This window comes from Aspergillus japonicus, assembly GCF_003184785.1.
Source record: "Aspergillus japonicus CBS 114.51 unplaced genomic scaffold BO86scaffold_44, whole genome shotgun sequence".
In the NCBI taxonomy this organism is placed as follows: domain Eukaryota; kingdom Fungi; phylum Ascomycota; class Eurotiomycetes; order Eurotiales; family Aspergillaceae; genus Aspergillus; species Aspergillus japonicus.
The window spans coordinates 75,581-99,386 of NW_020291681.1; the positions used below are offsets into that span (position 1 = coordinate 75,581).

General features: G+C 54.5%; 6 protein-coding genes across 6 annotated transcripts; 3 read left to right on the forward strand and 3 right to left on the reverse strand.

Moving 5' to 3' along the window:
• Positions 1-1,087: 1,087 nt before the first annotated feature.
• Positions 1,088-3,420, reverse strand: cpdS (putative serine carboxypeptidase (CpdS)). Its single transcript, XM_025666290.1, has 5 exons — positions 2,867-3,420; positions 2,662-2,807; positions 2,189-2,609; positions 1,394-2,119; positions 1,088-1,299 (listed from the first exon to the last, which is right to left on the reverse strand). Exons 1-5 carry the CDS (start codon positions 3,039-3,041, stop codon positions 1,202-1,204), a joined length of 1,566 nt encoding a protein of 521 aa, XP_025525420.1. The 5' UTR covers positions 3,042-3,420; the 3' UTR covers positions 1,088-1,201.
• Positions 3,421-5,345: 1,925 nt separating this feature from the next.
• BO86DRAFT_420714 (uncharacterized protein) lies at positions 5,346-6,683 on the forward strand (the record flags this gene model as incomplete). Its single annotated transcript, XM_025675224.1, has 2 exons — positions 5,346-5,575; positions 5,654-6,683. 2 exons carry the CDS (start codon positions 5,346-5,348, stop codon positions 6,681-6,683), a joined length of 1,260 nt encoding a protein of 419 aa, XP_025525421.1.
• Positions 6,684-6,774: 91 nt separating this feature from the next.
• BO86DRAFT_149453 (uncharacterized protein) lies at positions 6,775-7,184 on the reverse strand. The gene has a single exon (XM_025666289.1). The coding sequence runs from the start codon at positions 7,070-7,072 to the stop codon at positions 6,866-6,868; it is 207 nt and encodes a 68-aa protein (XP_025525422.1). The 5' UTR covers positions 7,073-7,184; the 3' UTR covers positions 6,775-6,865.
• A 3,231-nt stretch (positions 7,185-10,415) lies between these two features.
• Positions 10,416-14,717, forward strand: BO86DRAFT_420716 (uncharacterized protein; the record flags this gene model as incomplete). The annotated part of the gene is made up of 4 exons (XM_025675225.1): positions 10,416-11,944; positions 11,990-12,060; positions 12,108-12,946; positions 14,610-14,717. The coding sequence occupies 4 exons, from the start codon at positions 10,416-10,418 to the stop codon at positions 14,715-14,717; spliced, it is 2,547 nt and encodes an 848-aa protein (XP_025525423.1).
• Positions 14,718-15,349: 632 nt separating this feature from the next.
• On the forward strand, positions 15,350-15,824 carry BO86DRAFT_366479 (uncharacterized protein; the record flags this gene model as incomplete). The annotated part of the gene is made up of 3 exons (XM_025670103.1): positions 15,350-15,409; positions 15,477-15,505; positions 15,565-15,824. Coding segments are annotated over 3 exons (300 nt in total), but the record flags the coding sequence as incomplete, so codon positions are not given.
• Positions 15,825-16,030: 206 nt separating this feature from the next.
• Positions 16,031-23,623, reverse strand: BO86DRAFT_420717 (CLN3-domain-containing protein; the record flags this gene model as incomplete). Its single annotated transcript, XM_025675226.1, has 7 exons — positions 16,031-18,374; positions 18,445-18,539; positions 19,445-19,895; positions 19,952-20,663; positions 20,751-20,878; positions 22,425-23,218; positions 23,366-23,623. The coding sequence occupies 7 exons, from the start codon at positions 23,621-23,623 to the stop codon at positions 16,031-16,033; spliced, it is 4,782 nt and encodes a 1,593-aa protein (XP_025525425.1).
• Positions 23,624-23,806: the final 183 nt, after the last annotated feature.

Here is a 23,806-nt window from a genome sequence, read left to right on the forward strand (position 1 = left end):
CGCTCAGATCCCATTAAGCTTTGCGGCAGTGCAGTCAGCGACAATAGTGCCATCCAACTTACCCCTTACATATAGCATACCCTCTAAGATCTCGGCTCCAGCCTTTCCTTCAAATCACCCAAACCCGCTCCGCCACCGCAGTAGTACCGTACAGCACCGCCATCTCGCGATGATCCAGATCCGGCCCATGCACTGAATATCCTCTAGTGCGGCAAGCATCTGTGAAGTATACCACCAGAAGCCAGACCCTTATCTTTACCTAGCAACCCACCACAAAGAGAAAGAGAGAAAAAAAAAACAATCAAGGAACCGAACCCAACACTTGGAGACCACTAATCCCAGCGTATTTAACCAATTAGATCCGTCCTCTGATCAAGCCGGTCCAGAGAAGTGGGAGCCTTGGGCTTCTCCGCAGTCCGAAGGATTACTAAACTCAATCGGCTCTCATATATAGGCCTCCTGGGTCTTTCTATCATTCTTTCTTCTTTGGTTCTTGTTTGGGGACGGCTACTTTTGCTGATGATTTATGTTGAATTGTTTCACTACCTTACCATCTGAAGCAGATTCGAGGTCTCTGTTTCTTCTTGGACCACGGCTGTATATCTCTCACGGGGATGGGGATGGGGATGGGATGGGTTGAGGTATTTGTGTACGCTCCGCCTGCGTTGGATACACCGGCCGGATGGATCTATTCTCCAAAAGAGCTTGAGCGGGTGGGGATGATCTCTGGGGGTAATATCACATCTCACGGTATGGAATTCCGGGGACACTTGGTACAGCTGGCGGGCTTGAGCTTGCAAGTGGATGAGAATGTGAAGGGAAAGACGGATGATAGAATCGGCGGTTCCTATATTGTCGCTGGGTTTCGAACCTGAACTGGAAATTGAGGAACTTGCATCCCCACAACAGGAAAGAAATTTTAACAGAATAAAAGAATGTGGGAAATACCCTGCTCCGCAATCATCTTTTAATCAGTGTCGTCGTATTTCAAATCCTATTGTACTTCTTTACGATGTGGTGTTGTGGGATATACAGAACGATGTCGTCGCACAATATAAGCTATAAGCTATTCTTTTTTGAAAGACATCTTGTTGGTCGTGATGTGTCATATGTACTGTAGTACCGTTCCAGTCCTGCATATACAGCTACTTCCCCACATCCAGCCTCTCCCCTTTTCTTCTCATACTTACAACACTGCAGCTCAAGCAGTATACCCGCCCCTCTGCTGCAGACTCCCAATCCTCCCCAGCAGGAACTCCACCTGCCGATACGCAGCGCCAGGGACATACTGCGGGATTTCTACCAGCACAACACCCGAGACGTTAGCGCAACCCTACCCCTGCGAGGAAACCCCCCCTCTGAGTACCAAAAGCAAACCGAAAGGAGAACTTACCATGGCCTGACAAATATACCGACGAAAACGTCAACCCGCGCTCCGTGTACGCCGTGCCCAGGTACCCCGCCCCCGCGTCCAGATTATAGGGGTCCGGCTCGGTCCCATCATACAACTCCTGCAGTCCGTAATGATACGGCACGAACAGCGGCTGCGTGAGCGGGTCGCGGTGGAACCCCTGCGCCCCATTCCAGGTCATGTTCTGGATGGTGGCGAGAGTCCCGTTCAGAATCAGCAAGTAATCGAGCCATCCCTGGCCGATGAGGGTGTTGTTGGTGCGCTCGATGACCCCCGGGAGCACGGTCCACGAGCTGGGCTGGGAGGCGTCGCCATCGGCAAAGATGGTGTTGCTGCCGCAGACGGAGTAGTCGGTCGGCGGCACGTGGAGGGCGCGCTGGACGTCGGAGCGGTTGAAGTAGTTGTTCGGTCCGTAGCCGAGGGACGGGAAGCCCATCACGTCCCAGAGGTAGGGGCAGAAGTCGGTCAGGTGGTAGAAGTTGAAGCAGGGGTTCACGTCGTAGGCGGCGCCGACAATCTCGTCCCAGACCAGGCAGTCGTCGGTGATGTTGGGGAGCGCGGGGAATGGATGGACCGGCGGGTATTGGATCGCGGCGTCCAGGAAGGCGTTGTAGCCGCATTCGTCGGCGCGGCGGTTGATGTAGCTTAGGAAGGTGGTGTTCAGGGCGAAGACGTTGGTGTAGTGGTTTAGGTGGCGGGCTGCGGGGGCTGGACGGGAGGGTTAGTATCTTTTATGGGTGGTGTGGGATTGATTTGGGGCTTTCGAGGGGGATGTACCGTAGATCATGACGGAATCATCGTTGATCGAAGGATCATTGATTTGAACGCCCTTCACGTTAAAATAAGTCTCATTCTCTTCGTCGAGCATTGCGGACGCAATGTACGGGATGTACATCCCTGCGTAGCTCTCGCCGGTAAGGTAGACCTTCCGGCCGTGCAAACCAAAAGTGTCGACGAAGTGCTTGAACCAGCTCTTGAACTGGGCGGCCACGTCCTCTTCGTTGTTGACCGTCGACGGGCCAGGCGAGAAGCCCGTGCCCGCGGGCTGATCGACGTACACCACGTTCGTGAGGTTGGTCCAGGAGTACGGGTTGGGTACGGGCTTGTAGGTGCCAGATTGCCAGAGGAAAGGGCCGTTCTCTTGCAGGAGTCCGTCCAGAGAGCTGCAGCCTGGGCCCCCGTTCAACCAGATGAGAATCTAGCTTGTTAGTTGACAAACACCATGCGAGTAACATGAAGGAGCTGCACACCTCGTCGCTGGCGTTGACATTCTGCGAGGGAAAAAACCAGAAGAAGAGACTGCTGTTGCCCGTCGGAGTGTTCGGTAGCAGTCCAGCGTAAGATTCGCCCACGTCGAAGTCGACCTCAGGGATGCCAGTACCGTTGACCAGGAACCCTAGCTTTCGTGAGCAAGACGCACCAAGATAGCTCCTTCGTACAAGATATCACACTCACTTGCGGTCTTGTTCGTCAGGTACGAGTAATCCCTGATGCTGCCGGCGGGAGCCGACGCAGACCGGGGAGCCAATGCTTTGCGCTGAGAGGCAGACGCAGCGCGACGGTGGGGATTCTGCAGGCTGGCGACAGAGCCCACCAACAGTAGTGACGCAATGGCCGTAGTCCAACGCATCTTGAGATTAGGTATGGAGTGAAGATTGACTCCCAACCAAGCCCTCGACCATCGGCCTACTTATAGGCCTGCGTGTAGACTTTGAGGGGGCACGCTCTGAGCAGCCTCGTAGCCGTTGGCCCCACATCATGCTCTGAGCATCCATCTCTTACCGAGATGAAAGCTGGTTTTGGTGTCCGAGACAAGCGCATATACACAATGAGGGGGCCGTCGGAGCCCCGACTGAGGTGTCAAGAATGTGGATATGCGCGGAGTGGTTTAGTGTGCCGTTTTGCAAAGGCACCGGCAAATCACAGTCCAAGAGCCATTGGATCCACGAGTAAGCGCAGGACGATAGCATTCTGCGAATAGAATGGGAATGATCAATGATTGTAGTGATTCGATGAGGGGAAGAGATCGGCGGGCGGATGAAGAATTCTGCCATCATGCAATACATGAGGTGCTTATTTCATCTCCTCTCATCCCATTTCATCTCAACTTATATCGTCTCCTGTGCATGCAGAGTATGTACTTCGGAAAAATTGCTGCAAGGGTCACAGCGCAAATCTACCAGCATTGAATCCTTATCGTCACAGCCGTTGAGCTGACACTCCCCAGCACTAGACTTAATGGAGACAAGATCTTAGAACATCTCCGATGCAGTCCGGTTATAATCTTGACGCGGACTGATCGGGTGTACCACGACTTCTGTCTTGTTCTTTCATGTTCCTGTAATACATCGCCTGTTAGCTAGACCAGACACTCAATGGTCGCGCCCCTCAATTCCATGTGCGAAGTTGAGAATATCTATACCATCGATTAGAAACTACTGGCGCCACAGCCACAGTTAGGAGCAGCACGGGACAGTTCATCAAGGCTGGCATGTCGCTGATGGTCAACGAGAACATTATGGTCGTTGCAGTTGTCAGCACTATCCATTTCGAGAACTGGCAGCCTGGGCGTAAATAAATCGAGCACAACCCTCCCGGCGAAAACAGATCACCAAGTTCACCCTGAGCAAAAGCTGACTTCGCAATACTTCGCCAGGGGCGTTCTCTGACTAGGCCAGGCGGAAAATCCATTGGATTGGGTTTCCGCTGGCTTCATCCTCTGAACCATGTTTCTACCAGCCTTAGTCAAGGCACGAACCGCAAAATGAGTTCCGTCGGGTCAAATCGGTGGGGACCATGCTTAGTGGGACAACGCATTGCAGCCCATACACCTCTGGGCCTTAATCGATACGTCTCTGGGCTATCGTAAAGGGGACTTCCGAGACGAATGATTGTCAGCGACTAGCCAGGCGGAGACCCGGCGTATCGCGATCACGAGGCGTGGCGTAGACGTGCACGATCATAGGCAACGCCAAGTCACTATTTAATGCTGTCTCGATGCTTTGCTTCGATGCAAGCGGGGACGCGGGGACGCGGGGACGCGGTGACGCGGTGACAGATCAGAAAAGAGGCGCGGGATTTGATACGAGGAGGCACGGGTTCGGTGGGAAGTCAAGTCGCGCTCTCCTCTTTCTGTGGTAGTCTATCGGCGCCATGGGCTTGAGAGGCGTTGATTTGACGGGGCGATCACAGGAGCATTGATTGGTGGAGTTTGATGGACAGCACGCACGCTATTCCGACCATTGTCGCAAGAGAGCTTTACGAGATGAAGCGAAGCAGATTGATGTGGATGGTAGGTGTACTGTACTGGACGGTAGACCCGCCAAGGGTGTCTTGGTGGAATCCCGCGCCAATAAACAATAAATATCATCCTCCTGCCTTCTCCTTCCACTCTCCATCCTGGTCGCATGCATGTGTACCTCACTGCAGTACTGGCTCATTCCTCGTTCACTTGATACCCTCCCCATTGAATATTGGATTTTGAGTGCCAAGCCCACGAGCAATTAATTGATTGCTTTTCTTCACCGAAAACTGGGTGCTGATCTCCTTGAAGATGTGAAATCATCCCATCCGGCAATTGCGTGCTCTGGAGCCATTCACTCTCCGCCTGTGCCTCCCCTTCCCCCTTCTGCCCCTTCACATCAACAATCAGCCTTTTTGTTCATCTGGTCCCTCTGCATTATCTTGGCTACTTATTTATTCTTGTTCCTGCGGTTTAGTCGCACAGAGTCATGGCCCTTTCTTTGTCCGGTGCTTCCCTCGTGTCACCCATTGGCCCCTTTTAAGTTATCGACTCGATCTCTATATTTTCCCCGCCGCAACCTCGGTTTACAAAACTCCTCTATTCAAGCAGGCAATTTTCGCTCGCGCAGATAGTCGCTGCCCGGACCTACCATAGATGTACAAATCCTGATCTTTGCACGCTTTTCTACTCATGGCTGCTGCGACTCGCGTTCGCCCCGCTGATGATGGCACGCAACCCCTCCTAGAGGCGCAGGAATACGACTCTTACTCCTGGGTGCTGCTGGAAGATCACCCGCTCCGCTCTCATCCGACCGAATGCTGTCCAGGGATCTGGTGGATGCTTCAGCAGTGGTATGCCACCGTTCGGAAGCTCTGGGGCGATCGCATTTTTTCCATCATCTGCCTGCTGTTGATGTTTGGGTGTGTCTCCATTCACCTTCTCCTTGACTCAAAACATACAACAATCGCAATAAATGTAACTGACTAAGTGACGTTCAGGGTAATGGTGCAGTTCCTGTCTCTCTTACCTGATGGACTTTCTTATCTCTTTTTCCGGGAGCACTACACAGCCCAGGCAGGGTTTGTTCATTGGCCTGCAGAGTTTGACGGGCAACCCGCTGCCTGTATTGCCTACAATCCACGATCGCATCCGGATGCCATTCAGTATGTGATCGCGGCTGGCTGCACGGGAATCAAAGCGGACATCTGGCTCCAGGACGAGGAGCTCTATGTCGGCACCTCCAACGCGAGTCTGCGACCACATCTCACCCTGCGTAATGTGTACCTTGACCCTCTGTTGCAACACCTTGACGCGGAGAAGACTCCCGAAGGCTCTGTACAGTCTACCGCGATGAGCCATCACGGAACTGCAACGGACGAGCAGTTTGTTCTATTCTTGGAATTCCGATCGCCGATTCGGGACGGTTGGCCACATCTTCTCGCTGAGCTGAAAACCTTGAACGAACGAGGGTATCTCACCCATCGCGACGACACGAAGATAGTCAACAAGGCTGTCACGATCGTCATCGTGGGTGACGAGAGCGTCGACCCTGCTCACGAAGAGTACCATCAAGATTTCAACCACGAGAGTATCTTTATTGATGACCAATTGTTCATGAAAAGACCTGAGTCAGCGTCGAAGCCTCAAGGAAACGAGGCCCAATTATTCAAGGGCAAAGGAAGCCAGTCCCGGCCGTCTTGGGAAGAGTGGAAAAAATTGACCTCGAAGGAAATGCAGCATAAGGTACAATCAGCATTCACCACTACCATGAACCTCAGTGAGGAGGTCGGAGCTCCTCATCGAGGACGATTTTCTCGACAGCAACTCGATTTGATCCAGGCCCACGTGGAGCAAGCCCACAAGCGCGGGCTAAAGGCGCGATTTGGGGGCATTCCGTGCAGCTCGCAGAGGCTGCAACGTTTGATATGGAGGGTCTTGGTCAAGGCCGGCGCAGACCTCATTGATGTAGACTGGACAGGCTGTCATCGTCAAGCATGGCGGCAGTTCTTTACGACAGGGTTGGCTTAGGGAGATATAATCCCGATTCTCTCTTTTACCCAGTTGATAGTAATGACAAGCTGTGTACATATGGATAATGGAGATGTCTAGTGCAAGGGCTGATAAGTGCTCGGGGCCGGTTTCCACCTCGGCCGACAAATTGAATACTAAAGGTGATCTATGACCGGTGCACGGACCGTTGGTCGCCGATTTCAACCAGTCCGTGACACCAGTGCGACCCAGACAAAAAGAAGGAAAGAAGAACAGGACAAAGCGAAACAGAGCAGAGCACCGTGGCTAGCAGGGTGCTCCTCAATCCTGCAACCGGACCGACGCAAGGGGAGCGCTCGCCTCCCCTCCACTCTGCTCTCTGCTGTGTAGCGACGAATGTGGCAAGCGGGCCAGCCTGTCGACACCATTCAACAACCCGATCGATCGTCGTAGAAGAGCAATCGCATTTCTTGGAGAATCTTACCTCAAAATACTGCCATCTGTTGTGTTTATGTATAGACAAAAACAACGCTCAGATCCCGAGTAAGGTGCAACTCCGAGGGTACTATGTGGAAGTTGTACCGTACTGTGCAGTACTACTCAAGTAAGCAGGATCGCACTGTAGCAGGGCGATCCCCCAGAAATCGATTCCATGGAAGGGGGTCCTGGGATCGGCAGATTGTCACGCACTGCAGGTGGATACGTTACATACTTGGGGCCGAAGCAGGCTGCGGGCGGGAGGCAGACGGGCGCCTATTGTTGGATATCAGATTCAAACCTTGTCCGAGTTGGCTCTCGCTTCCTGATTGATGGTTGTACTGTATCGTACATGGAGCAATGCTCTTCAGTGCAATCCGAATACTTTCCCATGTGTCTTGACTGGTTGAGGAGGTTCATCATTGGCAGGACGCATGACACGTCGCTGGCTGCATGGTCGACTAAAACCCAAGATATATTGGGCATTGGCGAGGGAGGGGGAAAGAGGAGAGGGGTAGTTCGTAGGAGTGGTGGTGGTGGTTATACTGATAGTCGTAGTGGTAGTAGTTCGCCTACCTGGTAGCAGCAGCAGCTCTATAGCTGTATATCGTCCGGTTGGTGCCTTATTCTTACTCTTTTGTGATTTTTATTGCTTTTTCATTTTCCTTCCTTTTTTTTTTTTTGCATGGGTCCACCCCGTTTTTCCCCGCTGCCACGACGGCCCCATCCTGTTAGTTTCCCTCGCATTCCCTGGTCCTGACTTTAATGACTTTCTTTCGTTCTTGACTCTCAGTTTACGCACCAGTTTTCCCTTTCCCCTTCCCTTTCCCTTTCCCTTTTCTCCCTCCCCAATAAATCTCTCCTAGCCTGGATTTGCAGCCAGCGTGATTGGTACAGCCACTCACTCACTAGCCCAACTACAAGGTAAACTTACTCGACTCTATTCTAATTCTACTTGCGCTAGTCGGAGTGAGATCCATCCATCCATCCATCCATTACTCACCGTTTTTCTTCGTGTTTTCTTTCCTCCTTCGCGCTTGTTTCCCCTTCTCCTCTCTCCACACCCTCCTCTCTCTCCTCTCTCTCGTCTCTCCTCCCTCTCCCTCCTTTATCCATCCCATCTCCTATCCTTACCTTTCCCTCTGCCTCTGCCTCCCCTCACTGATTTGGTTCTCCTCCAGTTGAATTTCACCCTCTCAGCACTGGCTAGCTAGGAGTTGTTGTTTCACTCCACTAGAATATTCTGGAGAGGGAGAATAAACTCGACTTGTACGGGGATTGCAAGCTACCGAGTGCCGCTGTTGCTGCTTGCTGCTTGTGCTTGCTTGTTTGAAACTCAGCTTCCACCGCCATTTCGCTGAACCCCCCATCCGCGCCCGAACGCAACCCAACACATCTCCTCACTCTTCGTTATTTTTTTTTTCTTTCCGATCGCTTCTCCGCTCACTCACCATGATGATGGATTTCCAAAAACACCACCCGCCACCACCCTACCACCCTCACCCCTCGCTGCTGGGAGCGGTTGCCCACGATCCTCGAGGAGCGCCCTCAGCGCCGCCCTCCGCGCGCGCCTACGGACCGCCTCGGCCACCATCACCACGCCCATACTATGAGATGCTTCAGCGACGAGAGTCCGAGATGCCTCGATCGGCTGCCACGACCCCGGGTTACAATTATCCGACCCCTTCGTCCGCTCCCGCCCCCGTTTCCTCCGTCGCGTACACCCATGAGCCCGCCTATGCGTCATTGCGGCCAGAATCATCCGGGTATCACCTCGCACCGACAGGCCATGGGCCCTCCAAGAAGCATAATCTTCCAGCTGGGCAGCGAGACTCGGACAACCGCTATGATCCCCCTTATGATCATAATTACCTCAATCACCAGGATCGACGGATGGTGTATCGTGAAGGTAGGCCAGTTCAGTTCTTTCTTGCTCTGAGATATCAGTTTGGTTTGTTTTCCTCGACCCATCACCTCTGCGATCCAAGTATTTATGATTCTTCCCGCCGGTGGTGGTGGTGGTGGTGGTGGTGGTGGTGGTGATGGTGGTGTTGTTGCTGGGTGCCTGAGCCGAACTGGGTAGCATCTCGGAAGGCCAGATCATGGATGGGATGGCAGCCAATGCCTGTTAGACATGACCAACGGCAAACATGAAAATGTACGGGATAAGCGACCAGGGGCGTGGCAGAAAACCCGGTAGCTGCAGGCGGGGAGATGACTCCTTTATTTTTTTAGTTTTTTTTTTTTTTCTTTCTTTGCTTTCCGGTCTCCCGGTTTATGACACATTTCTTCTCCCACAACCCAAGCTCTGCTGCGGCACCGTTTGGTTTGGGGTTGGTTTGGGTTGGTTTGGTTTGTTTATCCATCGATTTACAAACAACCTTACCTACAAACGGGGAGGGGAAGCAGAGACTGGGGCGGCCGAGCCAATCAGCGAGGGATCATCAGCCGCGTCTGTGGCGCCTGATCGCCTTCCAGCCCAGGAAGCCTCGGGAGAGCTAGTCCTCTTTGAGTCTAGCCTCGACTGCCAGGGCATCCTTACTCGATCGGGACTAGTGGTCCAGGCCCGCCCAGAGTCACGGGTTCTGCCCCGGTTGTGGAACTCGCTTTGCTTTCTTGTCCGTCGCGCGCCTTCCTTCGGGTTTCTCTCCCATTCCCCGTTTATCTCATCCACCATCACCATCACCCATCAGCTTCGGCACCTTGCGCCTTCACCTTCTCCTCCCTCTTCATCCCTTCTCTTCTTGCGTCCCACTTCCTTATACCCTATCTTTTGCTCTGTGTTGTTGCGCTTCGGGGTTTGGAATATTCCTCATCCGATTCTTGCCCCTTGTTTCCTCCTCCCCTCCTCTTTCGTGTTCTCAGCGCTCCCTCAGCCCCTTCGTCTGTGCATGCGATATGAATCCACCCCCGTCGCATGACCAGGGCCGTCGAAGGTCCTTGGGCGGCAGTGGTAGCTCTGGGTTTCCTGGTATGTGCCAGACATCCTGGCTCGCAGCGTGTTTTGTCGCAGTCTATCGCCCGCGCCGACCAATCTCCTTTGCCGGCTGCTATCTGGCTCCCTTGTGCTGATCTCCGTCGGACATACTTGAGCTAACTCCGATCACTCTCTTCTCTCTAGGTATTCAAGATGCCTCAACCGCACAGCCGCTGGGCACCCGCCGCATGCCTCCTCCCTCGTCGCCGCAGCACTATCCCGCACGCGCTCCACCCGGCACCACACACTCTCTGCCCACCCCTTTCCTGTCGCGTGAGCCTCCCAGCAATCCGGCTCATCATCGTCCCGGGAGCAGCATGTCAATATCTTCCATGCTGGGCGCGGACGCTGACCGACCAGGCCGGGATGTAGGCTCCTCGATTTTTGGCCGTCTGCCTGTCACGTCAGCCTCGTTTGGCAACGCGCATCCGCCGTCGGCTCCCGGCGCGATGTCGCCGCCGACCGCGCCCGCCCGCCCGTCTCCACTCGACTACCCTGTCTTCCGACGATCGCAAACTCCTGAAAAGTCCTTTGCAAAGAATCAACCCCCGCGACCGTATCGATCGGGCTCCGGTGGGGTACCTCAGGCGATTCCCGAGCAGGTCAAGTTCAGTGGTCCGCCACGCGGTCATCCATCCACCCAGTTCCCCGACAAACCCCACTCCACACATCCTTCTCCTCAGATCCCCTCGGCCGATGCTCCGTACAATGAACCTCGCCGAACCAGCTTCAGTGGGCCGGTACCTCGTCCCAGTAGTCAGCCGCAACATCTCGAACCACCGCCTCGCACGGCCGGCTACAGTCCGTTGTCGCGACCGATCGCAGTGCCTACAACTACTAGTATGGGAGAAGGATCTTTTGTGCCTACACACCAGCGAGCCTCGTCCTACATGGGCCACGAACTGCCGCACAGTCGTTACGGGGGACTCTATACTGATCGTCACGCGGAGGAACAAGCCATCCGGGATCGGGAGCGCGCAGTAGCACATGAAGCCGAGTCCAAAGCTGCGGCTCATGTCGTTCCTCGCTTTGGCCAACCTTATGGAGACCGCGATGCAGCCGCTCCTCGGCCCCAGGGGCCATCCGCCTGGGAGCTTGGACGCTCGCAACCCGCGTCTCCCGAGGTCAAGCGCTTTCCCGCTCCGGAGCCGGGCGCTGGCTTTGGCTTCGGTGCCATCCAGAACTACACCAAGTCGTTGGGGTCTCAGCTAGGCGGATCGCGCGCCCCATCGCTCTCCGTGCACTCGCAGTCCGGCCAGCCTACTCCCCCGTCGCATGAGCAGACACCGTACCTGAGCAAGCTACAAACCGACACGCGCGCCTTCCCGGTCAGCTCTGCCGCTGCCTCTGCGGGTATGATTCTTTCCGCCGCTTCGGATGAACAGCGCCGCAAGGGAAGCGATGAGCTCCTGGCCCATCGGAATTTGCTTGGCGTCGGACTGGACGCGAAAAGAGGTGGACGAGCCTCCCCGCTGCCCCAGGCGGTCCAGGGAGCTCAGGCGCAGATTTTGGGTCCCGCTGGGGAATCAGGAATCAAGAATGAGCTGGGCCGTGTGTTCTCGGGAATCGGAAGTGGAGTGGGCGGCGTGACGGGGGCCACGGCCGGCAGCGGACCATCGACGCCCATGACCTCAGCCAGCCCTTTCAAACGGGACAGTGCCACCGCCCGGTCCACCAACAGTGAAACCACAGCGGATGAAACCAAGATTCCCCGTCCTACCTCCGCCAACGGAAAGCGATCTCGGAAATCGCGCGACGAAGATACTCGACCTGAAACCGAGGCTGGGGCATTGGGCGCAGCCTCCCGCGGACGGCGAAATCGGCACGTTCACCACCACCACCATCAGTAAGCTCTGAACCTTTTCCTGATTATGACGTATGCTAATCTCAGCTTAGCCATCATCACCACCGGCATAAACCCGAGGAAGAGGCGGCCGCTCTCGGCCAGAATCGACCTCTATCGTCGATGAACTTTCTCCATCGCACCGCGACCCCCGCGGATGGGCCAGCCACCGCGGCGGCAGCGACGCTTGCTCATCATCACCACCACCACCCACACCACCATCACCACCATCATCACGTTTCCCGACCAGCCGGATCTGCTGTCCCCGTTTCCTCTGGCGCTCCGATTCGGGAACCTCGCACAGTGGTAACGATTGAACCGCTTCTGACAAGCGTCGCCCATCTTCCTCGTCATCACCTGGGCTCTACCCTGTACGCACCTCAAATCGGGGTACCAACCGAAAAGGCTACCCTCGAGAGTGCCAAGTTTGGGTACACCACCACGCCTGTTCCTTTGCCCCGCTTCGAAGGAAACGAGAATTGCACGTTCACCATCCGCGTTCCCCGCTTCCGAATCGATAACGGCCGTCGCGAGGAGATTTGTGCTCGCCGTGCGCTTTGGGGAACCGGCGTTTACACCGACGACTCCGACCCCGTGGCGGCAGCCATTCACTCTGGCTTCATTCGTGGCGCCTGGAGCGAGGAGGTAGATGTGGACCTGCTTGACCTGGAGATCCGCGACACCTATCAACACGCGCCCCAGACCGCGCAGGACATCGGCCTCGAAGAGGGCGAGCGACCCCGCGTGCCCCCCGTCCCCCCCTCCGACAAAGACCTGCACATCACCATCCTCATCCTCCCGCGTCTAGAACGCTACGAATCCAGCGTGCTGTTCGGCCTCCGGTCCCGTGCCTGGGAAGGCAGCCACGACGGCATGAGCTACAAGATCCTGCGGACGGAATGGGTCGACGAGGGCGTCGGCCGCGGCGAAGAACGAAGCGGCGCCGCCCGCCGCAAGCGCCTGCGTACTCTGATGCAGACGGGCCGGATCTGCACGGGACCTGGGGTGATCAAATTGGACCAGCTGCGCAACGGAATCCAGGTGCCGCGCCGCAAGAAGATCGAACCGAGTCGAGAACAGCCGTCGCCCATGCAGACTGTCTCGTGAGCGGATTTCTGTTAAATTCAATTGTGATCCAGTTATTTGAAGCTTTTTAGTGGTTGTCTGGAAGTGTTCGGCTTTTGTCACTGTCTATCTGTCTTTGTACGGCGTTGCGAGGTCTTATTCCTATATGTTTCATCGAGGTATCATTAGCGAGGCGTAGGGGAATTCTTTTTGTGTGTGTAGCTTGATTCGAAGTACATTCATTCTGCTTATAGGTAATTCTCAAGACATGATCTTTGTGTTTGTGTTTGGTGGGATGATTGATGGGGTTGTGTACCTAGTCGTGTTTTGCCATTAATTGTGCCTGTCTGGCTCTTCCTGCATAATTGGATGTGTGTAAAATAGCGCAACACTAACACACCTCTGAGTACATTTGACGCCCACCTCCGTACTCTAATAATAGCTGTGATCCTTCTCTTAGCGCTTTGGTGTGATCATCATCCCAGAAATTGTTGATTGTTCGTTTGTCCAGCGGAGAAATACTGGGACTGCGAAGCGGCCGGAGAGATTCCCACCTATTTATAAGTGATCCGAGGATTTCCAACCAAAGCTAACAACATTTAGCACGATTCACCCATTTTCACAGTCAGAGCATAAATGAATTAGAGAATCTTTGTTCTATCATCACTCTTTATTCTTTCTCTCTTTTAGATCCTCAAAGTCGTGGAAGCTTCCCGATAACCATGCCCAAACATGGGACTTACAGCCGATGAAGCTGTAACCAAGCCTCATTAAATTCTCCAAGATTGTCACCGCAACGAACCATATCTGAAAGATGCAGAATAAAGCCGCGTTGATGGTGCGCTCTCTCTCCAATCGCTAGCACACGGACGGCGACCGCCAGCCGATTGCAAACGGCGCCAGGCAGAGAACCGTCTCGTCTATCTAGACATTCAACGGAAATATAAGAAAGAAATTCAGGCGACGTGTGCAGCTGGCTTGGGAGCCCTCTTGCTATTGCCAATATCAGAGAGGAGGAAGAACGAAGTAAATAGGCTACCATGAAAACTTGGGCGAAAAGGGGAGTGAACCAAGAGCTGGACCTGATTTCAAGCACCGTCTTTGTGAGATGGATTTGTCTAGAGGTATAGCCGGGATTTTCTTATCATTCAACTGGTACGAAAGGAAGCGAACAGCAACCAGGCGCTTCTCTTACCTCCGTTCCTGGTGATGTCTATGAGCTTACCCTGATAGACGTGAAAAGGACCACGAAACTGCCCGCCTAGGACAGGGTGAGTGGTATGATTCGATTTACCACAAAATTCCAAGGCGTCTTTGGTCATAATCCCGGTTGACCGACTCATTGATGATTGATCGCCCGAGAATTGTGGTCGAATGCATCATTCAGCAGTTTTCCCCCATCCATCACCAAGAACATATCCCACCATATCAACATATGTTCCTTCCATCGTTGGTGATATGCATACTGGAAATTTTCGTACATCCCACGACGGATCGCGACAGGATTCGACGGGGGGCTTTGGCCGAGTTGCTTTATTATCTATGCACCCCGGCCGACTAAACATGACGGGTTGTGTTGAGGACACAGAAGTGAACTGGAAAGTTGAACGTGGCCCATGGTTCTAGCCCAGGGGGAAGGGGGCAAGGCAGGCATAAGGTGCCTGATCTTTCTCCACGTCGTGTGAAAAAGGAACCTCAGCGCCAACCTTGAAAGAATCCACGACAAGACGGACCAGCCTTTTCCCGAAGTGCGCGTCGGCTGGGGATAATTGTTCGGACACGGGGTGATTCTGCTCGTGGACACAGGCCCTGCACACAAACCTTGAGGGTCATGTATTGCTCGACTCTGGAGGGAGTCAGTAGGCATCTTTGCACCGTCGTTTCATGTGCACACTTACTGGAGGTCCCGACAAAGCCAAACGGTGGATGATGCACCGTAACCAAGCTTCGAAACCACCTGATATCGGGAATGAAGACTTCGCCGATAGAAACCGGGTAGGATTTTGCCGCATTCTAGGAAGATAGGTCTTCTTCCTCTATAGTCTCGGAGGAGTCAAGTATCACAAATCCAGTCTTGGGAAATTTGACGTGCAGAACGGGGAGTAGATGCCATCGTTTTCACGGGAATTGATAACGGAGATACTGAAGGACGAGGCAAGCTTAAGGAAATACTGGGATATGTGGTGCCCTTGATTGAAGATGGAAGGAGTCTGGACATTATACAATATGTACCGGAGCGGTTCAAAGATCAATAAGTTCCCAAGGTCTGAGAAAGTTGGTTGAAGCAGTTCTCCAGGGTTGGTCCCCTTCTCAGAGCTGGACCCACGAAGATCCCATGCCAAGGAGGCGAGGGCAGGCTACAGCAACACAGTCAGTGCTGCTAGTTCTTCTATCGAGAAGAAGGTATTGTCCACATCTGCTCACACTGAACTATTTGTATGAGCGTGGAGGCCGGACAAGATACAGATAGTATCCCGATATCGTGGAAGGTCGAATTCAGTATGTACAATGCACATTTTGGTTTATTCAACATGTTACTTAACATATCTACTCCGAAGGGGAACAAAACCTCATCTATCAAGCCGAGATAAAACCGACGCCAAGAATGTCGTTACTGTTGGGTATCATTCCAGGAATGGCACCAGGTATTTGTCAATTCATGCACATGAAGATGGCACATGGAAGGAGTTTCTTTCACGAGCGGGTCAATCAGCATCCAAGTCCGAAGGAAAGGATGACCCCAAGTCAAAGTCGCAGGGACAGGCTTGATTCTCGGAGTCTTTGCCCTTCGATGAATATAGAGGCTTGGTTCTTCTAGAAGTGTACTAGCACTTGTTGTCTGTATCATTGTCGGAGTTAGACATAAACGGGATAACGTGGGAGTTGTATGGTGGACATTCGAATGTATCCACTCTTTGGCTCAGCTTCATCTTTCTTCAACATTCACTGTTCTTTCTTCTTAGACATGGGGATCTACTGTGGATAAATTATGGAATGAAAGGCTCCACACTCTATTGGTAACAGCTACGGCGTCCGCGCCCCCTCCCCGATCCCCATCAACCCCCCGGCCAGCCCCGTCATGCGCCGATCCAGCAGATCCTCCTCGCTCGCCAGGCTGTTCATGCTCCGATTCCTCTCGCGCAGGGGGATGATCGCCACGGGACTCTGGAAGTAGTCCGAGACATATCCCTCTTCCTCTTCCTCGCACTCCAAATCCTCCGGTGGGAGACTGAGCTTGGCGGGCACGCGGTGCTGCCGTCTGGTTCCGACGGCGAGGGAATTGATGGAGCGGCCGCGAGAGACGCTGCGAAGGCGGCCAGGGTTACCCATGTTTCCGTTTACTGGCAATTGGGGCTGTGAATGAGAGGTACTGTGGATGGATGCTTCATGGCCGTCATCGGGACGGGGTGGGCCGGTGGAGCTGGCCCTCCCCCCGGCTTTGCTGCCCATCGGGGTGAGCGGGGTGAGTTTGGTGATGCTCATCTCCAGCGGTTTGTCTTCGTCGGCGGAGGATTCGCCGGTAAAACGGCGTGTGTGGTTGCGGGCGCGGGTGCGGTGATTGTTGTGGTGGTGGGTAAGGAGGTGCTGGAGGCTGTGGAGCGGCGGGGGTTTCTTCTTGGCTGGTTGAGTGAGATCGTGGAGGGATTGCAACAGGCTCGAGGAGGAGGCGGTTTTGGTCTCCGACAAGGCGAAGAGTTCGCTGATCCAGGTGGCGCATCGGTTGATGTGTTTCCAGCTTTCAGGGAAAAAGCCGGCCATCTGCATGAAGCCGTGCGAGACGCCGGGCAGCAGGGAGACCTCGACGTGGTCCTTGTCGTTGAAGGCGCGGTGGGATTTCTCGAGGCCGAGGTCCTGTCGTTCTTGGAACTGTCGTAGTTTCGCCTGACGGAGGCGCCCGGCGAATATCACTGTGTCGTCGACTAGAGGATCGCGTTCGCCGGTGATGATGTACGTCTTGGGGAAGCGCGCAAGGATCGCCTCCGGCGCGAGGGTGGGGGAGAGGAGATAGTCTGTGTTGAAGTCGGGGCGGTTATGCGGTCCGATGTAGAGAATGATCATTGCTCGCATCATTTCCGGAGTGAGGACACGGTCCTGGACGTACGAGATCACCGATGATACTGCTAGGCGAGTGCGAATCTGCTTGGGTTGGTGCTCGGCGACGGCGGCGGCCTCAGCCTCTTGAGCCAGCATAGCGGATTTGTGCCGGTGCTGGGCGAGTTTGCGCGTCGTCTTTTCGCCGAGGTCGTTGGCTTCAAGGTCCAAATCGGAGCACGAGTCTTGCTGGAGGTCGGCAAACGATGTACCGGGAGAGGTGAAGGGGGTGAGGCGCTGATAGTCCATGTTCTTGCGCTGCAAGACGTTCTGGTTGGTCCGACGGGTGCTTTTCTCCTGGATCAGCGCCATTTGCTCCTCCGTCATCCAGCTTTCAATCTTCATGTTCAAAGCGGGGTAGGCTAGAACTAGGCCGTCAGGCCGGGGGAGGACATTCTGCCCTTGCCAGAGTGACGCATCCGTACTGCCCGACTGGAGGACCATCAGCGTCATGCCTACAGCGAGGTTTGCGCCAGCGCTATCCCCCGTGACGACGATTCGAGGATGGGTTTGTCCATTGAGTCCAATACAGCGCCCACGGGTGGATACAATCGTGTGGTACACGTCGTAGCATTCATTCAAGGCGTACGGATAAGGATACTCCGGCGCCTTCTTATAGTCCAGGCTTAGAATAGGGACCTTTGTCCGCGCGGCCCAACTCAACAGTCTATCCTCTGAGTTCCGAGGGCTCATTGACACAAAACCCCCGCCGGGGATGTCCAACACAATGCATGTCTGATCCCGGAGTGCACTCAGCGGGCCGTCAAAATACAGCCACGCATTCGTCGGCTGGTCATATATCGAAGACGCCGGTCGCGGAATGCGAATCGCCCGAGGCGCATATTTAGTGAGTCTGGGACGGGTCAGGCTCGCTAGGGCCCAGAGATACGGCGAAGTCCCTTTGTTCCACGAGACACGCATGTGGTCCAGTGTCAGCGTGGCCCGGACCCGACGGACCTTTTCATCCGCCCTCTCCGCGGCGATGAGATAGTACACAGTGAAGACCAGCGATGCTATCTCCCGCAGCCACTTGGGCTTGACTTTCATCGCGGTCCAGAAACCAGCATCCAAGGCGGTGGCGATCCATGTCGCTCGGAAGAAAGAGCGTGAGTATAAGTTTGCCAGGGGCTCTGGACATTCGAGGCCGACTATCTTCGCAAAGTTGCGACTGACATAGAGCCAGAGGAAGACGATGACCGTAGTTTGCCAGACGCTGAGCTTTTCCGTGAGGCGGGAGGAGATTTTGCGAACAACGGGTGGGCCATGCTTGTTTCCCCTGGGATTGTCAGAGCCACGCAACAGAGCTACGGGGACACCGCGGACCCATGTTTGTTGGAGTGTCGTACCTTGTCAAATATAGCGACCAGAAAGCGAATACGGCCAGGACCTGGATCTTTCGGAATTTGGTGGACGGCCTTCCCAGAAGATGGTCTGACCCGCTCTGTTAGGCACCGCTCAAATGAAGATGGTGGACACCACAATGCAACTTACCTATCATGTCTTATAGGCAGAAGCAAGAGTCTAAATCAATAAAATACAGCGTTCTAGGTGCAGGATTCATGAAATCATGGAGTTGTGGCTTGGAAGAATGCAAGCAAGTATACACCAAATCCTCAGCAGGAGCGTACAACGAATTTATTGAGAAGGAGAGGATGGGAGTTGGTTGGAAGGAGTTGACCCTGAAACCGGTAATCGAACAAGGAACAGAGAAGAGACCAAGTGAGACGCCATGGTGGCCAAAATATGGGGTAGATAATAGTTAAAGAAGAGTGTGGTCAGTCCGTCCGTCCGTCAGCCATGGATACGGGGCAGCCAAAGCCCACGAAGCCCAGCCGAGCATGTGAAATCCCCACCAGGGACCATGCCTGCTGGCTGGATCCAGTGACGTGGGAGCTTATTCATCTGGGGTAAGAATCGGCTGGAGACATGGTCGGAGCAAAACGATCTGCACTTGGTCCGGTGCAGAAGTGGTGCTAAGACAATGGTGGGGGGGAAGATGAATGGATGAAAGATGAATGAATGGATGTGGATGGAGTGAATGAGTCGGTGAAATGCACCCGGTCTGTCACATGTCAGTTCATCCCCTCCTTCCTCCTTCTCCCCTGCAGTCCCGTGACCCCCACCGGATCAGCTGCGCCAGAACTGACTCCAAGTATTTTCCAGCCAATATTCAATTTATTTATTCAAGGTATATGATGGCTAATTGATTATGCTGATCTGACCCTAGTGCACAATGTTCTATGCAGACTGTATACACCCCTCATCGCATTACTACATCAACCCCACGATCTACAATCTCCGACAGTAGTCTCGTCCACGCGCAACTTGCCAATCGCAGAGCCAGACCTCAAAGGCCATGCTGATAAAACCGGCAATGCAGACGCCACCCGAGTCACTCGCCGTCGTGGCTCCCAGCGAGAATTCCCGATCCTCCACCGGCACCCGATCGGCGATCTCAGCAAAAGTGCTGACATAGACAAGGCCGCCCAAAAGCCCTTCCCAGAAAACGATCCCAAACACCAACCACACGCTTGGGATGAAGTTGAACAACGAGTGTAGCGTCAGGATGATCAGGTTAAGAAATTGTAACAAGGACGGAAAGTACAGACTATGGACGCGGAAGAAGGGGGTCGACGACCGGGAGATGAAGACCCCAACTTGGTAGATTGCATTATAAGCTGGGTAGAATGCGCGGTAGTGGTCGAACGGAGAATCTTGGAGAGGGAAGAGCAACGTCGGCGCGACACCCTGGTTAATGGTGTACTCGGCGACATAGACCAGCAACAGTGGGAGCATACTAGAAGAATTCGTAAGAACATGCATTCGAGTGGAGTGAATGCAAGATATACTCACAAGGGAAGAAAGAGTCCCTTAGATCGCTGTAGGTTAGCCTTAAATGCCTGCCATCCAAGGCCAGTCTCGTGGGAAGCTGGCTTTTTCTGACTCTGGCTCTCATCGGTCGATTCGTCGAGCAACTGCTCCCGCTCATCAATGTCATCGGCTGAGTTCTCCTCCCGAGAACCGTAGCCTGTCCTCCGCGCCGAGAACGAGCGCACCTGGGACTGTGGTAGAATCGTGAAGAAACTAATCACCATGACCGCCGGCAAGCACGCCGAGGCCAGAAGAGTTGCTTTAACGCTGAAACCGAAAGAGGTGGTGGCTAAAGCGTATGCGCCAGCACCCACCAAGCCTGCAGCACCCGTGCCACTGCCCCAAGAAGCCAGACTGAATGGGCCGTAGTGATGCGTGAGAGCGATAAAGGAGAGCTCGCCTCCTCCGCTGGACATACTCGACAGGATGATGCCTGCGATCTTAGTGGCAATCGGGCCGCCGTCCGTGTAGGCTGGACTCAAGGCAACGAGCAGCATGCCGGTGGTAGAGAAGGTGACGAACACCAGGACCCTTACGGGATATGGCACCGCCTGAATGAAATAGGGGGCCACCAGCTTGGTGCCGAATGAGGGGATAACGTCGGCGAGGAGCACCACGCCTTTCGGGAGGTCGGGGCCGACAAGATCCAGGGCGGCAGACAGGATAATGACATAGAGGACATTGTTGATCAAGCCTGTCGCAGATGGGACCGGTAAACCCCGGCAGCGATCAGTACGGCTATCGCCATATCGAAGGGATCAGCGGAGTAGATCGAGCTTACCGAAGAGCCAAAATGCAACACAGACTCTTGGATCAGCTCCATGGAAGAGAGCCGCCAGGCGTCCACGAAACTGGGACCATGACAAAGCTGGCGCTCCGGGGAGAGGCAGCATTGGTGGTTCGTCTTCTCTAGACGGTGAAGACATAACCACAAAGGAGGCGCGGGGGAGACTACAAGGAGGGATAAGTGGAAGTAAAGCATACAGCAGGAGCAGCAGTCAGTGCCATCAGGGAAAATACAACAGGGAGGTTTAGTTATAAGTTATTGTCGCAATGGGCATGTAATGAGCTGGAGGTGGACATGACGTTGACGATTAAAGAGGAGCGGACGGTGAGAGGAACCAACTGCTCCAGCCTGGCCTGCCGTCCTCCGCACCTGAATTAGTGTCCCACGTGACTGACATAGAGTCTCTTATCGACGATGGGCATGATGTTGGCAGTATATTAAAGCCCCATCGAATTGAAGATGGATCATCATCTATGGAAATGCTATCAAGATTACACTAAGTACAGTACAAACTACAGTACAGCCCTACCATCAAAGCTCACACGCTACTACAAACAGTGACTGCCGTGCAATCCAACAAGCCAATCGCGCCACTGAGCAGTTGCATAAATCAAGCCGAGATCCCCGAGACGCGGCTATCGGGACAATCAGGCTTATCGGTGTTTCCCTCTCCCGCCCTTGAATTTCTTCTCCGCCACTCCTCCGCATCTTCTACCGAGTACAACAACTATTCTTTCACAACACAACATACTGTTCAACCACAACCCCATCTATCTTACACTCTACACCCCAAAATCCCAACCTCACACCCAAAACTCAACCAACACATACAACCAAGATGTCCCTCCTCCAACCCACCCGCCGCCTCCTCCACCTCCACCTCCACCTCACCAAACCAACCGCCACCACCGCCACCAAACCAACAATCATCCGCACCTTCACAACAACCCCTACCCCCCGCTCCGAAGACGAGAATCGCCCGTCGTTCGCCTTCAACCGCGGCCCCGCCCCTCCCCGTCTCCCCAAAGAACAGCAGGAGGTCTTCGAGGAACTCCAGCGCAATTCCACCGGCGCATTCAGCACCCCGCGCGTCAACCAGTCCCCGGCCTCCACCGCGGCGGAGATCAAGGCCACGGGCAAGGGTGAGGAACTGCATCCGGACATCAAGACGGGGCTGAAGCCCGAATTCGAGGGGGAGAAGAATCCCAAGACCGGGGAGATTGGGGGCCCCAAGAATGAGCCGTTGCGGTGGGGCGCTGGCGGGGATTGGAGTTATGGGGGGAGGGTGACGGATTTTTAGATTCGGGATGTCGCTTGGGAGGGTCTGCGGGGGGGGCGGTCTTAATGTTTTGATTGAGGGGCTGGTTGCTGGGTTTTTATACGTTGTGTGTGTGTGAGGGTCTGCAAACTTGGATGTGTCTTTTTTTTTGTGGCTATATGCATATCATGGTTGTTTGTACGATATTCACTTGAAGCTGCTTTACACTGTTCTATTACGACTATGCGCAAGACTACTGTGCTACGGGTACTGGTGACACAATGGCTGGGAACGGTCTCGCTGTACATACACAATTGTTGGCCCACCTTGATGCTGTAATTCCTGAATGCTCAAGCTCAAAGAATACCACTTATCTGATGAATAACACAGGAAGATGTGGCTCTGTCTACTTATCCTCTTCACTCCTCGCCAAAATCGCCTTCCCAGCCCGACTCTCATTGAACCGCCCGAGCTCCCCACTGATCCACGCTCCAATCCGCGCCATCTCCTCCAGGTTAATCCCCGTATTCATCCCCAGACTGTGGACCGTGTGCACCATATCCTCCGTCGAGACATTCCCCGTCGCGCCCTTGGAGTAGGGGCAGCCCCCGAGCCCGCCGACGCTACTATCGAAGATGCGGATGCCATGCTCCAGCCCGACGATCGTGTTGACCAGGGCCTGGCCGTAGGTGTCGTGGAAGTGCAGCGCGAGGTCGGTGCTGGCGATGCCGGCCGCGCGGAGCGCCTGCAGCAGCTCCATGGTGCGGGGCGCGGTGCCCATGCCCGTGGTGTCCGCCACGGAGACCTCGTCGGCGCCCATCTCCAGCAGCGAGCGCGTGATGTCCGCCACCTTGACGGGCGACACCTCCGGCCCTTCGTAGGGACACCCCAGCGCGACCGAGACGTAGCCGCGCACGCGGATGTTGCGCGTCTTCGCCAGGGCGACCACCGGCCGCACGCGCTCCAGCGACTCGTCAATCGTGCAGTTCGTGTTCGCCTTCGAGAAGGCCTCCGTCGCGGCCGCGAACAACGAGATCTCCGTCGTGGTCGTCGCGTCGTCGGCGGGCACGCCGGTGGTGTCCAGCACTTTGATGAGGTTCTCGAGGCCCCGGACGTTCGGGACCAGGTAGTTGTACGCAATGACGTCGGCCGACTCCGGCGGGGTTTGCAGCAGGTGCTCGCAGATCTCGGCTGTGCTGGCCATCTAGATGAACGATCAACCGGCTGTGAGTATCATATCAAGGTTTGGTTGCATCTGCGTGAGACTAAATCTGAATCCCCGATGCTCCCCTAGAGGATATAGCCACTCCCCCGCACAAGCTCCAATGTATAAAGACAGCTACTCGCGTACCTGAGGCACCCATTTTGCAGGAACAAAAGATCCAGCCTCAATTGTCGTCACGCCCGTCTTGGCCAGTCTCCGGATCAGCTCGAGTTTGGTTTCGAGCGGGATGGCCTTCTTCTCGTTCTGAAGGCCGTCTCGTGGGCCGACCTCAACGATGCGAACATGGTCCGAGGTTAACCGCGCCTCGGTCGCAAAGCGGCGGCGAGCTGCTGGGGCAGAGCGCAGGACGGAGAAGAGACGCATTCGAGGCTTGAAGCTCATCATGATGAATTTCGTAAACTCAGCAAGTTAGTGGTCAAATGGGAATGCATTCAATGGTGGAAAGTGTAAGAAGCTAAGGAAGGTATCTTATAACCAGAAGATGATGGGGGGGAGGGAGGGTGGTGATGATGATCATGATGTTCCGGCCGCCGAGCAAATGCGGAGAAGCGGCCGACCCAAGCCCGT